The sequence below is a fragment of the Oreochromis aureus genome, linkage group 9 (assembly GCF_013358895.1).
Source record: "Oreochromis aureus strain Israel breed Guangdong linkage group 9, ZZ_aureus, whole genome shotgun sequence".
Taxonomy (NCBI): domain Eukaryota; kingdom Metazoa; phylum Chordata; class Actinopteri; order Cichliformes; family Cichlidae; genus Oreochromis; species Oreochromis aureus.
The window spans coordinates 18,952,880-18,968,782 of NC_052950.1; the positions used below are offsets into that span (position 1 = coordinate 18,952,880).

At 41.9% G+C, this 15,903-nt stretch overlaps 1 protein-coding gene across 2 annotated transcripts in view; it reads left to right on the forward strand.

Annotated features, from left to right (window-relative positions):
- The first annotated feature begins 3,376 nt into the window (after positions 1-3,376).
- The window catches only part of map3k22 (mitogen-activated protein kinase kinase kinase 22), a 39,913-nt gene continuing 27,386 nt past the window's right edge, over positions 3,377-15,903 (forward strand). The window contains exons 1-2 of one of the 2 annotated variants that reach the window (XM_031732477.2): positions 3,377-3,792; positions 14,168-14,251. In XM_031732477.2, coding sequence (XP_031588337.1) covers positions 14,233-14,251 — 19 coding nt within the window. In that variant the 5' untranslated portion in view covers positions 3,377-3,792; positions 14,168-14,232. The remainder of the gene's footprint in view (positions 3,793-14,167; positions 14,252-15,903) is intronic. The other variant, XM_031732475.2, reaches the window with a different exon arrangement.

A 15,903-nucleotide genomic window follows, 5' to 3' on the forward strand; every position in this document is an offset into this window, starting at 1 on the left:
TTGGCTCATTTTGAATCTGATGTTAGCAACACACCTCCAAAAAGCTTGGACAGGGCCGACAAAAGGCTGAAGAATTAAGTGGTTCTAAAAAGAAACAGCTGGAGGAACATTTTACAGTTAATTAGGTTCATTGACAGCAAGTCAGTATCGTGACTGGGTATAAAAAGAGCATTTCCCAAAAGCCTTTCAGCAATCTGAAAGAAAAACCCTTAAACAAATTGCATCTACAAATTCTGAACACATTTCAGAATAATGTTGCACAACTTAAAATTGTGAACATTTTGAAAATCTCATCATCTACAATACATAATATCATCAAAAGATTAAGAGAATCTGAAGAAATCTCAGTACTGGATCCCGGTGATGTTCGTGCCCTGAGGCAGCACTGCATCAAAAACAGGCGTGATTCTGTCATGGAAATCCCTGCATGGGCTCAGTAATACTTCCAATCCCTGTCTATGAACACTGTACACTCAGGTTAAAGCACCCTCATGTAATGAAGAAGCCACATCAGTGCCTGTGTAACTGGGAGGTGGCACATCTGGAAAGGTGCCATTTAATGCATTTTCTATGCAAAAATAAATCTTTAATAATAAGCTTACTCTACTTTACTGAATACAGTTTTAAATCCTTCTGTGTCAGCCTCAGTAAGACGTGTTTTTTTTAGATGTCTTCTGCAGTCTGGAAAATTTGAGGCAGCAGCTAACCCTCCATTTTAGTCCCAGTGCACATAAAAACCATGCAAAATGCCCGAGAGGCAGCAGCCAGAGCAGGAAACTGCCAAAGACACTAGAAAAGCTTATTTGAACATTGCTTAAAAAAAAGACTTTCCCAGTATTTTAAGGCTTCCCTGAGGTGCTCCTCTTACTGGCAGAGAGGCCTCATTGATTCCCAACAAATCGATATCAGCTACAGTTTGCATGTGAGGATTGAATGGATTTTTCTACAACTCAAAATGTAGAAATGTAAAGACTAGAAGGATAAGCACCAGTATGTAAACATGTTCATTAAACATATACTGTATTCTAACTGGTTTTCCCAGCACTCGTAAAGGCAAAGGCTGGTTCAATACTCAGCAATCAGTTTAAAATTTATTTTGCATGGTTTTGTTTTTTTTACACATGAGACACATATTAGTATGATTTTAATATTTCTGCAGACGGCCACTAGACAAAGGTTATGTATGTTTTATACTATGACACATATGTAGGCGTATATGACTCAAGTATATAAAGGTATAGTATGTGGTTTGTCTCTGGGGAAGCCTCCTGATCTCCAAAGTTCTCTCAGGTGATGCTAGAAAAACCCCCCAAATATAAAACATGTGAACTCCCCCACACTCACAGGCTGTGAGTGTTCATAACAGCTGCATGCCGTGTTCATCTGCAGCACAGTTTAGCATCTACAAGCACTCAAATCCATAGAGAGATGCAAATGTCCAATTGATATTCATTGCACTGAAGCAGTCTTACAGAGAGCAAGGGCATGTCTGATCACAATAAAACACTGCTGTTTGGAACTAATCTGATGCTGGGCCCAAGGTCAGTTAAGCATTCGTCATTCCTATTGTCTCCCTCTGGGTTTTGTTTTTATGCCCATTATAAATAATTTTTGGTACACAGGTAGCCTTTTTTCCCCTAACATACAAATGAAATGCACAATGCAAATGCTCAGCAATCAAATGAGAGGCAAAAATAGTGCAGTGATGTGTGGTTAAGTAGGGCATTTGATCATTTGTTGAGGTGTAATACATATAATCCAGTTAGCCATGTGCTGCCATGTGTGTGTGCTCCTATTAGCTGACATGCAGGGAAAAGATACAGATTACTATCAATGCTAATGGTAAAATAGTATCACAGTGTTTGCAGATGTAATGGACATCTTACTGACATATTTGAACCAAGTTCATGCGCCTCTGCGTGGTAAAGCCTGCTGCAGATCCAGTGAAATTTTGTGGTCATTTAGAGAGGCTTCAGTAATGTAGGCAAGTGTTCGTGCTCTTTATCTGACAATTTAAAATGCTCAAATGGAGCTATGCTGACAGTCAACAGGCACTGTCAACCCACTGAGATCAAGTGAGGGGAGTTAGAAACACTTTGAATGCACTGATGAGGAAGGCACATGTGTGGAGTACTGATCACTGCCCCACCACCACCAAAAAAACCCCCCCAAAACCAAAACTTGGCCAGATTGATCTTGAAAAGGAGCCTTTTATTCTCAGTGGGATTTTTACCTGGATATAAAATAGTTCGTATCATTCCAACCATCAGTGTTTTCCAAGTCTGGATGGATAGAAAAAAAAACTTCTAACAGCTTAGTATGGATACAACGAGACAAACACTGCTGCCGTGTCTGCACGCCAGATGTGGAGTCCTGACAAAGCAGCATGATATGAAAATTTGACTTATATCTAATCAGACTCATGCTTGCTCATCTTGCATAACCTTTAAAGTGGCAATCCTCAACCCATCAACAGCTGCGTCACGATTTTTGTCCTTTCTACCGCATGCTATGTATGGACATACGGATACAATAAAATCACACACTGTAGTTAAATAAAGGAAACAAACAGGAGGAAAAAAAGCACAAATACTTCTCCCCCAAAAAACAATGACATTTGGATTTTAGCTCATCTTCCTTTGGATGGGATGGTTGACTGGGTACGTGAATTTTGTCCAATCTGATTATGCCTAATGCCAACTTCATAACCTGCTGTCACACTACGTGTGTATATGTATGAATCAATACCAAGGCTGGTATGGGTATCTAACTCAGTAGGATTGATACTTTGTTTCTATCTTCTAAGTTCAGCATGTAGCTTTAATTGTGTTTTGTGTTAACTGTCACAGTTATAGCACCACAACACACAGCAACAGAAGTGGACCCACAGTGCTTTAGAGGCAGGCAAAATTAAAAAATGTGTAAAATTCAGTGTTTTAGTGGTAATTAAAAATTCCATATTTGCAAATTGATGATGATTAATCTCACAAGTCATGACACACTGCCCTCCCCTACACAAGCTGCTTTTATATGTTAGGTTGGTATCAGATCAATACCAAAAACCTGCAGTATCTCCCAGCACTAATGTACGGTGGCCCGGAGAGGTCAGCTGCCTTTATAAGTTAAAAGTATTGACATTGCTATCATCACTGCTGCCCCATGTATTTACTTGGCATTGGATCGATAGCAGTACTTGCAGTATAGCACAGCACCTCCGTCCACCTGAACTTTGCGACACAGAGCGTAGGAGCACAGGACAATATGTACTTGCCCCTGATGTCCACGGTGGGGCGGTACTCTCTGAGGTTTGAAGCCGCTGCCGTGGAAACGCACCACCGGACAGCGTCACCACTTCCTGGAGCTCACGTTGTTGCTGACATCAGAGGCGCAGCTCCGGGGTGAAACTCGGCTCTCTCTCCTCTCCGTAGTGTGTGTTGAGACAAGCAAAGCGCAGGGCGAAGAAGAAGAAGAAGAAAAAACTTTACTCTGAAACACATCGGCCACTGCAGGTTATTCCCCTCTGTCCACTCCACTCTGGATTTATGCACCTCTGAAAGAAGAATAAGAATATCTTTGCGCCTGAGTGCAGCTTGTTCATGTTGTTATTTCTGCGCTTAGACCAGAGCGCAGTTTCCGGATATCAGCTCACTGTTTTTGGAAGATTTTCTCCGCATCTGTTGGGATTTTTCCGCTCTTCCTGTCGCGTGTCTGTAATAACTTACAGCCCACAATCAGTTCATCTTCAAAAATCCTGCAGCCGCAACTGGATCATGGGCACACACAGATAACAAGGTAAGAACCACTGTGGGTTTTTCCCCCTGATTGTGAGCACCGCTTGTTACTATTATTTCTCATTTATGGGAAATAAAACTCCACGACAGTACAGTAGATTTTCAGATATTAGTGACGTTATTATAGCTTCTTTTTAAGTGAGTGCTCGTAACACAAATCATGTGCAGTGCATTTACAGGTAGGCCTTCCTGCAAGTGGAAAGTGTTAGTTTGAGAGCCTCCAGGTGATTTCAGTGCAGCTGTTATGTTGCTGAATTTGGATTTGGACAAGGAAGGAGACACAATAAAGTTTTAAAGACACAACAAACTGTTTCTGTTGCAACAAAAAGAAAATAGTGGGGAGGGGGGAAGTTTACTTTTTGCTAAGTGGTCGTTTCCAGTGCACAGCACTCTTCCACATGGATTGAGCAACGTCTAAGGACATAAATTGCATGTCTTATTGCTGGAAAGTCAGTGCCATCATATGTGATTGTAGAGTCATTCATAGCCCGTGTCCTTCCTCGCTCTCTCTCTCTCTGCTGTCAGTTTTCCAGTCCTCTGTGATTCACTGTGGTTACTTTAGCTGGTGTTTTTCTTGAAAAGAGGAAACCTCAGTGTTCTTGTCCTGAAAAGTCCTTCGTGTGTTACTTTTTTTGTTTCCTGCCCTTTTGTTTTTGGTTTCGAGGAGATTTTTCTGCCTTCCTGAGGCGGTGAGAGAGTGACGAGGATGCAGGTGAGCTTCATCCAGAGACGGCAGATCTCTGAGATGATGCGCTAAATTACATCTTAATGAGGCCACCGTCTTCATCAAATCAAATCAATAGGAAGTGCACTCACGAGAAGGAGCCTGAGCGGCACCCTGATGGATGAGTTCATCATCGCCATGGCGTGCCCTGGAGCTCAGGAATAGCCTTAAAGTGAGAGTCAAACTGTCAAGTGGAAACCACCCACAGATATGGCTGGCGTGCCTCTAGCAAAACAAACCACTGTGCTGATAAGAGGACAGAATCCCACAGTGAATGGTGCCAGAGACAAACGTGCTGGGTTATTAATTGCATTTTGATGGGACTAATGAAGACAAAGGTCAGGGAGGGGAAAAAAACAGGTGAAAGTCTGTTAAGCAGAGTTTCACAGCGTCTCATTTTAATCTGAAAAACCTTTGAGTACTGCATGGGAGTATGTCATGTGCTACAGAGTTTGCTCATGCAGATTGTATTATTATTATTAATATTAACATTATCATCCCCCCCCTGCAGTTTACTTATGAGAAAGTTATGTTCACTCCTTTTAACATCATGGTGTCACCTCTCAGTGTCACACGGGAGGCTTTGCCGGTCATTAGTTCAGCATCACGGCTTCCTTTACCTCACGCTGGCCTCTCCACGATGACCGTAAACCCGTGCTATAATATGCTGAATTCACAGGAGCTTCACTGCTTTCCAGATGCCCACTGAGGAAAAGCTGGCCTTTCAAAGGTTACTGTGACTCACAGAGAGATGGGAGGATTGGTTTCTCTTGAATCCTTGTTTTTTTTAATATATTTTTTTTATATTGCTTGATTACCAGCTGTGATAACATGGCTGCTGTTGTTTTCACCGAGTGAGCGTGAGTGTTCATGCATGTGCTATCGAGGCAATGTTGTCCCGGTGGCACAGAGTGTGGCGGGAACCTACTAGAGTAAAATGGCCTGTCAGGGATTTATTCTTAGGCGTTTCTAATAAGACAACTTTTCCCTTTGCAGACCATAATGCAGAAACTGATGCTTGTCGTGACGTGACGATCACATAGTTTATCCAGCAGAGCCGCTCAGAATCCCGTGTCAGTAATACTCTGCAGTGAGTCCTGCAGCACATGTTGCAGAGTAGCGTTACAACTGAGGAGACAGTGCAAAGTCAAACTGTGTCTTCATGGTGAATCGCAGTCTAGTTTGTGAAGTGCAGTGCTGCAAAGTTAATAGACAATAACCCCATTATTTTTTCCTATGTCTAAACAACTCTTTTATACTGTATGTACAGTACTGTGCAAAAAACTTGAGCTACCCCTCATTTCTTGATATTTTGCAATGAAAGTGCAGCGGGTGCAGCGATCTATTAAAATGAGCAAACATATGCAAACAATACTGTAAATAGTCACTGTTGTACCTGTGTCCTGGCGCCCTCTCTACATATTGACAACAATTTGAACCAGAACTTTCAAATTTGGATTCATCACTCCATCAGACCTGTTGCCACTGATGTTTCAGTCCAGTTCTTGCGTAACGTAGCCTTTCCTCCCCGTTTACCTTCCTTAAGAATGGTTTCTTGTCAGCCACTCTTCCACTGAGACCATTTCTGATGAGGCTTCAGCAAACAGTAGATGGATCTGCTCAAGGTCCAGATACATCTCTGAGGTCCCGCGTCAGGTTCTTTGATGGATTTGTTAAAGACGTGACTTCCCGGTACTGTTCATCTGCTGCTTCTTGTTTTGTCCTCTTCTTGTCCAGTTTTGTCAAAAATGTTTAAGAACAAACTGCGCAACATCCTGAATTATGCCAAGTTTTCAGCAAATGACTCGTTTGGAATCACTTTCTTGGTGCCAAAATACTATTTTACGCCTGTCACACTGTGTTATCTTTGGCATTTTTATTGTGGATTCAACTAAAGAAAGGGGAACAAATTATGTTTTTTTTCCAGTGTGCTGATAGTAACAAAGTGCCAGAAGATACCATTTTAAAATGTTTTTCTTTGCTAAGTTGTCTGCTATACTGTATGTATACAGAGTGATTCATAGGTCAGCGTTAAGTAATGTAACAAACAAACAAAAAAAAACATTCTTCAAGTTCAAGGACTGGACTGAAAATCTGTGAAAAAGCACCAATGTCGAAAGAAAAACTTTAAAAAGGCCTCCAGAAAGCCTGGAGAACTGTTGCTCAAGACCACTTAAAAATTACAAGAAAGCCTTCAAAGCAAAATATAAAGAAATGAGGGGTATTTTGTGCAGCACTGTTTATATCTGTAAGACCAGATATAAACAGATCAGTTTCAGATGTGTTTCTCAAAAATCTGGTTTGACTACAAAAACCAACTGTTGGTTTGGCAGCTTTTATAATATACATTTAAACTTTTAATGTATGAAGTCAGAGTTTGTAGACTAAGACATGAATACTGTGTGAAGAGTGATGGACCAAAAGAGAAGACAAAGAAAACCTTTTTCAGTTCAGTTAATGGAAAGGAGTGCCGTTTAAAAATGTGGAATTGAGCTTCGGCTATAGTTTTGCCCTTTTGATTTCCTTCATTCTTTAATAGACTACCCATAAAATCTGAGCTGAGTCCATGTCTGGCAGATTCACTTGAAAGCCAAAGTCCTGGCTTTGAGGCGCAGAGCGGAGAGAAAGTTTTCAGGAGCACTGGAGTTTTTATTTCAGGCTCATAATAAAAATGTTTAATACCAACACCGTGACTCTTTCTAAAGAAGTTTAAGTCACCATGCTCTGCCAGGTCTGTCTAGTAGATTGGTGAAAGACATCATTCAAAAGTAAAAGACTCATAAAAGCGTTTCAGGCTTTGATGAATCACTCTGAGGTTGAATGAAACAAAGACAGTGTCGTCTGGTGTGACTAAAAAAGGGCTTTGGCCTGATTTCTATGTACTTTATTTGCAAAGTGAAATAAAAGCACATAGATTTCGCCATCTCTACGGCAAAGCCTGATAGTGGCAGTAACATATTTCCACAGCAGGAACTCGGAAGCAGCTCAAAACCAAAGCAGCTATAGGCAAATATACAAAGAGATCATGCTTAAAGAAAAATATACAGCCTCAGTGGAAAGATTCACTAAAAATGCTTTAGTGGGTTTGGGACTGTTTTCAGTCTTTACCCAGCCAAACCCAGACATCCATGAAAAATCTGTAAATCGACTTCAAGATAACAGTTGTTGCACAGCTCGTGTTAACACGTCATGTGTAAAGAACACAGATTGACGCTGGACAAATACAGGTGTGTAGTGCTTCCTTTGCCACACATTGCTAAGAGTAGTATTACCATTACGTGCTGCTAGTTTGCATAGATAAATTTAAGCCTCTCATTTTCATTCATATCGGACACAGTTGCAACATGTTTGGACATGCTGTGTCACGATGTAGCTGCGGGGGGAAAAAATACGACTCTGATCGATTGTAAAGTGAGCTTATGACAAGCAGATATATGGACAAAGTGGAAGGAGTTAGTCTGGGTCAGCTTACTTTATCTGTGAAAGTGCAGTAAGGTCCGGCCCCCGCTGCTCCAGAAACCAAGAGGAAGTTGTCCTGATTGAGCTTTGTCTGCACGGCTTGTTTGACCGTAAGGACAATGCCGTCAGCAGCAGCAGAGCCCGAGGCTGCAAGGACAGGCGGCCAGAGAGCAGAAAGCCATACTAGGTCATACATGTTGAGGCTTGTGTGTGCACAGTTATGTAAAATGCTACACAAGGCAGGTGTCATTGTTTTCCATGTGCAAAGGTTTATCCCTATAAACAGAATTGAGGCCAGTTTGCAGTTTGTTGCAGAGATTTGGATCGACTCTTGAAACTTAATTATGACATTGCTTTTGGATTCTTCACTGTCGCACTTACTTAGCCTCTGTGAGCATCAAAAGCCAGGAACCGAGACGCTCTTCATGGATAAACAGCTTGCTGGCAAAGCCGAAACACTTCCTTTAGTCTTCCTGAACCACAGCTGTTTGACATTCTGTCTCGTGAAATGGGTTTAAGTCCACGAGCTGTCTCTGCATGACTGCCTGTGGGTGGAGAAACACAATGAATGAATGTGCTTGTAACAGCATGTCACCTCGTAACGGAAAATACAGCTTACTTTACAGATCGTACAGATTTCTCTCGGGTGGTGAGTATGGGTCTGGTGATCCAGGGAGTGGATGCATTGTGGATGGCAGGAGAAACCACTCTTTCTTTTGGCTATTTTTAGCCGCTGCTGTGCGGTTGATGATAATGGAGGGCAGATCTACTTATCTCCTAGCTAACAGAGCCATCACTATCAATGAGGAAGATCATCTTACGCTGGAATCTGATTGGTAGCACTGGACTGGGTGAAGATAATACACTGAGCTCCACTTCATACACCTCTTTAGGTTCTGATTATACCCCTTTCTCCCAACAATTGTACCGTCTTCTCAGATTGCCGCAAACAGAAGTGACGAAATGAAAGTTTAAACTTTCAAGCCAGCGTTCGATCCGACAAACATGCTAAACCTCGACTAGTTCCAGATTTATAAAGCCTGACGTTTGCTGGTAATGTCTCTTTTATACCATTGAACACTGACAGTGTTAAGAAATTTGGCTTCAGGAAATTGATATAATGTTGACCCTGCATGCTGAAAATGGTATGCTAGCATTCGGTTGGTTAACAGATCATTTTAACCATGCACATCATCTGTTATCTGTTGCGTTACATCAGTTTTGCCCTAGTTGAATGTTCCAAGATGGTGTGATAAAGGACTGAACGACTTTAGAACAGTGATATTCATTCATACAATGAAAATCTATTGGTTCTTCTGGAACAAAGTGAGCCATTGCATAATAACTGAAGTAGAATAAACAAAGATCGCGATATCGACGTTGGCTGTTGGCCAGATTTCTATTTTTAAGCTTCGGTGTTTGCCTAGAATTTCACAATCGGTACATTCCTGTGTAAGATGAAGGGAAAGCTGTTGGGTTTTGCAGGTTAAAATGAAACTTTTAAATGGTGGTGCTGCATGAAATCTGCTTGTTTTGGAAGTCCTTTTTTATAGTGTCGATGTAAACGTTTTAGTCTCCGTCTTAGTTGCTTAAAATCGTGTGCAATATGAAGCAGTGGGTCTGAATGTGAGACTACACGCTCCTTGGTTTAGCCACCAAATTAGCCACCAATCATGTGGTTTCACACCATGGATAGTCCTTCGTTTTGAAATATAGTATGACCAAGATTTATAAAAAAAAAATTACTTTTTGACCCAAAATGAGCAACTGGTAAGGTTCATACTTGGTGATTTCCCCTTTATTTTCCCTCTTAATAAACCACCTATAGCACTCATTTGTACAAAGAGATAAGTTTAGTCATTGACCTTCCAGCGCAGCGTCTCTAACTGTACAGGCATTTACAGTTGAAACAAAAGGCACAGATGCATAAATAATGGCTTCACGTCCAACGGGAAATTTCCTTTATTTGAAATAAACCGTAGATTTAGTGCTGGAGGACAGGAAAAATCCTCTTGATGTGCTGTAGCACACAATCATTAAGCCTGTTGTTCCACTAAAGGGCTTAGATCTCTTCTCAGCAATAACTCTCCTGAGACAAAGAAAGGGGAACCAAGGTTATGATAAAGAGCGCTTAGGCCCCACACAGAATGACATTCTCCCACCCACACGTGTCTTCCACCACCCAGAGGTCCTCAACTGTGTCCCTGCATAGAAACCCCTCAGTGGGCTTATTGAGCAATAGGACATAAGGTATTGTCTTACTTCCCAGAATCAGCAAGCATAACCCTCTGACTCATGCGGGGTGGCCACAACACAATCTTGGCAAGCGTTTAGCAGACAGGACACCCCTGCTGCTGACCTTTTTAAAAAGCGTAAGTCACCTAAATAGCCACGTCTCGCTTAATCACCCTGCACTTCCTGCGGGAGTTGCAATTCAGACGGTCCACCGGGTATTATGATGTCAGGCTTGCGATGCATTGTGCGGTTTCATTAACAGTAAAAGGTGTTTGTTTTAACCTTATTTTGGATACAGCGACCTCCATTACGACCTTTGCTTTTGTTATAACAGGTAGTACTGTTGCTACACTGTAACAGGACTATATTTTGTCCACTGTTTCAGATCCGTTGGCTTCCAATAACTCCCACATGATTTGGAAATCATTTAGCAGACTCCTGAAACTTGAATGTGTAATTCATCACTGCCTGTAACATCTTGCCTGTATTAGCTGGTGTCACTTTGATTACTTGCACAACATAAGCGGTTTCACGTTTTTCATATCAAGCGTTGTTGGAACTGAAGGGAAAAATGCGTCGGAAACTGTGGAGGTATTTGGGTTTAACTGTGTGTGTTATCTTTGGATGTCTCTTTCTCCCCGTTTCCATTCTTCAAGCTGAGCTGAGCTGACTGTATGATGAGAAGAATTACAGGAAGAATAAAAGGGACCAGAATAGCCTGGTGCTTAGGTATACTGCCACAACGTTCTTATATCTCATTACTGATCACTTCCTCTTCTGATGTCTGTGGATCCATTTCTTGTTCTGTGATTGGTGGAGAGTGGAAACCCAGCAATCACCCCACTCAAATAAGAAAAAAAAATCTAGAGGTTGACCTCTGAAATGGTGATTTCTCTGGGACTCCGTGTCAAGAGTGATGTCACATATGAGATCATGCTGCTTTGGCTATCAGGCAGCTGGAGGACAGACCTCCCACTTTCTCTAGTCTAAATTAGGAGGGTGTTTCCCTCAGAGATGTGGCCCACTTAGTTACTTAGTTGGAGAGTGATGTCATAGACCCGTAGAAGGTTAGTGTACATGCTCGCAACCATGTACACGTCGAGCTGCATGGTTTTGGCTGTAATGCCCTTTTAAAATTAAAATAAAAAATAAAAACTTGATGTGTGAGGTTGAAGAGTTTAGCTCTGCTTTGTTATTTCTCTATAAAGCGCTGTCCTCTTATGTAGTGACAAAGGAGCGGTATCTGCCAGTGAAACATTAGCCTGCCTGACTGCTGATTTTTTTTTTTCCAGTTTTTTCCTCTCTCTCTCCCCACATCTTGACGGTGGAGTGCGTCACAGTGTTTCAGACACTTCTGGAGCATTTGCAGGCTCGGTGCATGCTTTTCCTCACAGCCCATCTAGCGCACAGACTTGACAGTCCCCTCTCGTAAGACATGTGGCTGCTGAGCAACAAGAGCGAGTGGCGATTAGCATTTGATCTTCAACAAGCGGGGCTGTCACATTGCCCGCCTGCCAAGAAGTGTGTGGAGAGCTGGGCTTGCGATCAGTGGGTACCACTAGCCTGGCATCATGCTGGGCAGAGGAGGGAAGCAGATGGCCCATCTGGTGACTTGCTGGCATAAAACAGAGGCTGTTCTGTTCCCGTGTGCGTGCGTGCATTTGTGCGTGGCATCAACAGACTGGGCGACGTGGTGTTAGGAGACCACCTGTCTCGCGGCTCATCGTCTCTTTCATGTGTGGTCAACGGCACCGTACAAGCAGAGCTTTGCTCGTATTCCCTTTCCTAATAACGCTCCTCGTCTTTACACCAGATGTACTAAACACACTGAATATATTACTTCTTTGCAATCATATTATCCAGTGAATTCAGCCAAATTTAACGCTCGTATCACGACACATTTAGAGCACCCTTGCTCTTCCACGTTTCCTTTAAGTTTCAGCTTTCCAGCTTTTTAGCTCGTGTGACGCGAGTGCACTGACAGCAGTACCCTGTCTGTTCCCTTGTTCAAACTCTGTTGGCACCCTGTGACTCTACCCCTCAGGCTGTAAATTGCTCCAGTGGCCGCTTTTTATTGCTTTTATGAAAAGTTTTCTGGCTGACACAAAGAGAAAGTGTTTGTGTCTCTGCAGGCATGCCGGAGCATTTATCTGGGCTGAGTGTTTGGGGTAACACAGACTTTGGCGTAGGTGAAAACACACAAACTGGATTTCTTTTATGTTTTAATTTCCTTCTGTGACTCGTGTTTGCTATTTTGTTTCCCGTATTAGCTCTTCTCCTCACTGTGGTGTTCTGACTTTGAGCTGGACCGTCTCGTTTACCATGCGATTGCTGAGTTTACTGCAAGGAATTAGAGCAGCATTACTCAGGGATTTTAGCCAAAACTGACATCAAGTGTGTCACTGGTGACTCTGCTAGTGTCAGACTGTAGCCACTGACAACAGTAGCTGTGAGTTTTGTGTTGTCTGTGTGTAGCAACGAGCAGCCATTAGCAGCTATGCCTCTGATTCCTCAGCCAAAAGAACCTTTTAACCCTCTATTGCGAGAAGAACTTGTGTAACTAAAATGTAGTTTTAGTTACACATTGATTTTATTGTTTTGATCTAATGTGCTGATTTTATTGTTTTAAATGTAATTCTCATCATTATTTTTATACTATTTTATTATTGTTTTTGCTATTTATGCTAATTTTATTTATTTTAATGTCATTTTAATAATTAATATATGTATTTTATTGATTTTTATATTTTTAACATTTCAATGTATCACTTTGGCATGTCAATACAGCACTTTGTGTTCAGCTGCTAGAAAGTGCTATATAAATAAATGTGGCTAACATTAGGTGGCAAAATTAGCAATCTAAGCTTCAATTAAGATTGAATATCCGATGTAGCCAGCAATCACTCATAACTAGAAGTGTATTTTAGCATTTACTAAAAAATAATATCGTGTTATGTTTGAGCACAGTTGCTTTTCTTCAAGCTGCAGGCTGTCTTTAAATGGATGTAAACATAGCTTTAAGAAAGGTCTTGACCTTTTTTGGATCTCTGAAGTGTGCACAATACCTTCTATGGCTCTGTGATTGATGCTGTAATGGGGAATACACTGAAGTCCCAACCACTGCAAATATTCAAATACCACAACACCGTTTAGAGCAGCTGAGGCGCTAGTTCCTGTTCCTCTTTTTTTTTGTTGCACAGGCTGCATTCAAAGAACAAACAAATGCTTCCTGCAGTCTTTGCGTGAGAAATATTTGCACGTTGGCCCGTTTCAGGATATAAGCGGCGTGTTTAAGGGGAATGCTTCAGTGGCCGTAAGCATGAAGTGGTGATTAAGAATACACGAACAATGTGAGATGGATGTATTTGGATTTAGATCTACAGAAAGCATGCATTACACCTCCCCCCCCCAAAAAAAAAATGAATTTTTCACTCACTGTGCTGATTGCAACACAAAATATGGATGCGAGTACAGATTCTCTGCTCTGTGTTCACCTACTTTGTTTTGGAAATTCTCAAGGTCTTTACTTGCGGCAGGTGTTCGGGCAAACCTCCGCGCCTGGCTCGCCGCTTCAGCGCCACATCTCAAGGGCGTGTGGTGCCCTCATCACCAAACGCTGAGGGATTCCTTCACTGATGCCGTCTTGCGGTTTTTGTGGTGGCAGTAAACACACACCGGGGGCCTTCACGGGACTATGACTAATGGCTTTCATGCTATTTTTCAGAGTAGAGGATATGTCAATCTCAGGAGACCAGTTTAAATAAAAAAAGAACAAATAAAAAACACAAGCAGTGACACCGTTGTGGAAAAATAACGCGCTGTGTTGATACTACCACCTGCGTCCTGTTTTGTCTTTGTTTTTGTGCACTCTCAGAAATAATGCGCGCCTCGCTGAAAGAAAATGGCGCAGTTCTTGGATGTTGAAACCTTGTTGTTTTTTTGTTTTTGCCTCTCTCAGGGTGAAGTCTTCAGCAGCAGAGAGAAGTTGAGCTCCGTGCTCGAGTTCAACAGGGCCACTTCCTGATGATGACAGTAAACATGGGTGAGTAGCGTTTGAAAGCGAGTTGCTTTAGGCTGCGCTGTGTACGTACAGAAACATGCTTGCTTACTGGGAATATACACACCTCTCGCACTTCCTCTGGCAGGAACAGTGCAGAGGAAAACAACACATGTAAAAGCAAAGTGTAAAAAAAAAAAAAGAAGAGGTAAAGAACAGGCAGTTATTTTCAGATTTTGCATTAAGTTTGCATTGTTTTGGGGGTTTTTTCTGTTGTTCCTCATTTTTAAGCCTTTCCTCAGATATGAAGTCTTGATTTTGGCAACTTGAGGGTTGTAGGAGAGAACATAACTCCTTAAAACCTTTAACAGTGCACATGTTTCCAGTGTACCGTGTTTATTTATCTCCTACTAAATAAACTCTATAAGATTGTCTCTGAATGCACTCATGCATGTCTAAATTGTGCAAAAAAATTGCTAGCTGTGCACGCAGTGCTGTGAAAAAGTATTTGCACCCTTCCTGATTTCTTAGTTACTTTGCATATTTGTCACAATTGCATGTTTCAGACAAAGTAAATAATATTAGACATGAATAAATACAACATGCAGTTAATGAAGAAATAAAATGACCATTTTATTTAAGGGAAATAAGTCGTCCAAACCTATCTGACCCTGTGTGGAAAAAGTAATTGTCCCCACAACCTGAGTGTTTGTGCCACCCTTGGCAGCATGAACTGCAATCAAGTGTTTGCGATAACTGGAATTAAGTGTTTTACATCACAGAGGAGGAACTTTGGCCCACTATTCTTGGGTTCCTGCTTCCAGAACAAAATGCTTGGATGTGTATTAGAAGTTAGTGAGGGTGATCTCTGCCTATGCAGCTTACTAGGTCTACCCTTTGGAACCTCCCCCACCCCCACCCTCCTCCTCTGGTGGTTGTCACACCACATCCTTTTTGACACACACCGAGGTCTCGAAACTCATTACAGGAGGTTTTCAAGTGCCATCGTTATGGGGGAGAAATTAAGGTCGCGCAAAAGCATCGCAATCAAATCTGAGTCTGGACTTTGACTAGGCCACTCCAAAACCTCTATGCTGTTTTTTTGCGTCATTCAGAGGTGGACTTGCTGGTGTTTCTTGGATCATTAACCTTCTGCATAACCCAACTGAGCTTGAGCTTCAGGGCACAAACTGATCGGAGGACATTCTCGTTCAGGATTTTCTGGTAGAGCGACGAATTCATGGTTCCATCAATTACGGCAAGTCGTCCAGGTCCTGACGCAGCAAAGCGTTGGCTTGATGTTCTTTGGTCAGCAGTGGGTTTTTTTCTTTAAACTCTCCCATGGAGGCCATTTTTGCCCATTGTCTTTCTTGTTGTTGAATCCCGAACTCTGACCTTAACTGATGCAAGTGAGGCTTTCAGTTCCTTAGATGTTGTTCTGAGTTCTTTTATGACTACCTGGATGAGTCATTGATCTGCTCTTGGGAGTAATTTTGGTAGGTTGGCCACTCACCACTGTGCCAGGTTTTCTTCATTTGTGGATAATGGCTCTCACCGTGGTTCACTGAAATCCCAAAGCCTTAGAAATGGCTTTGTAACACTTTGAAACACAGCTCTCTCTTTAGATCATGGACGAATGAAATCATCATTTAATTTTGTATTTATACGCAAGTGTGACAAATATGCAAAAAATCTGG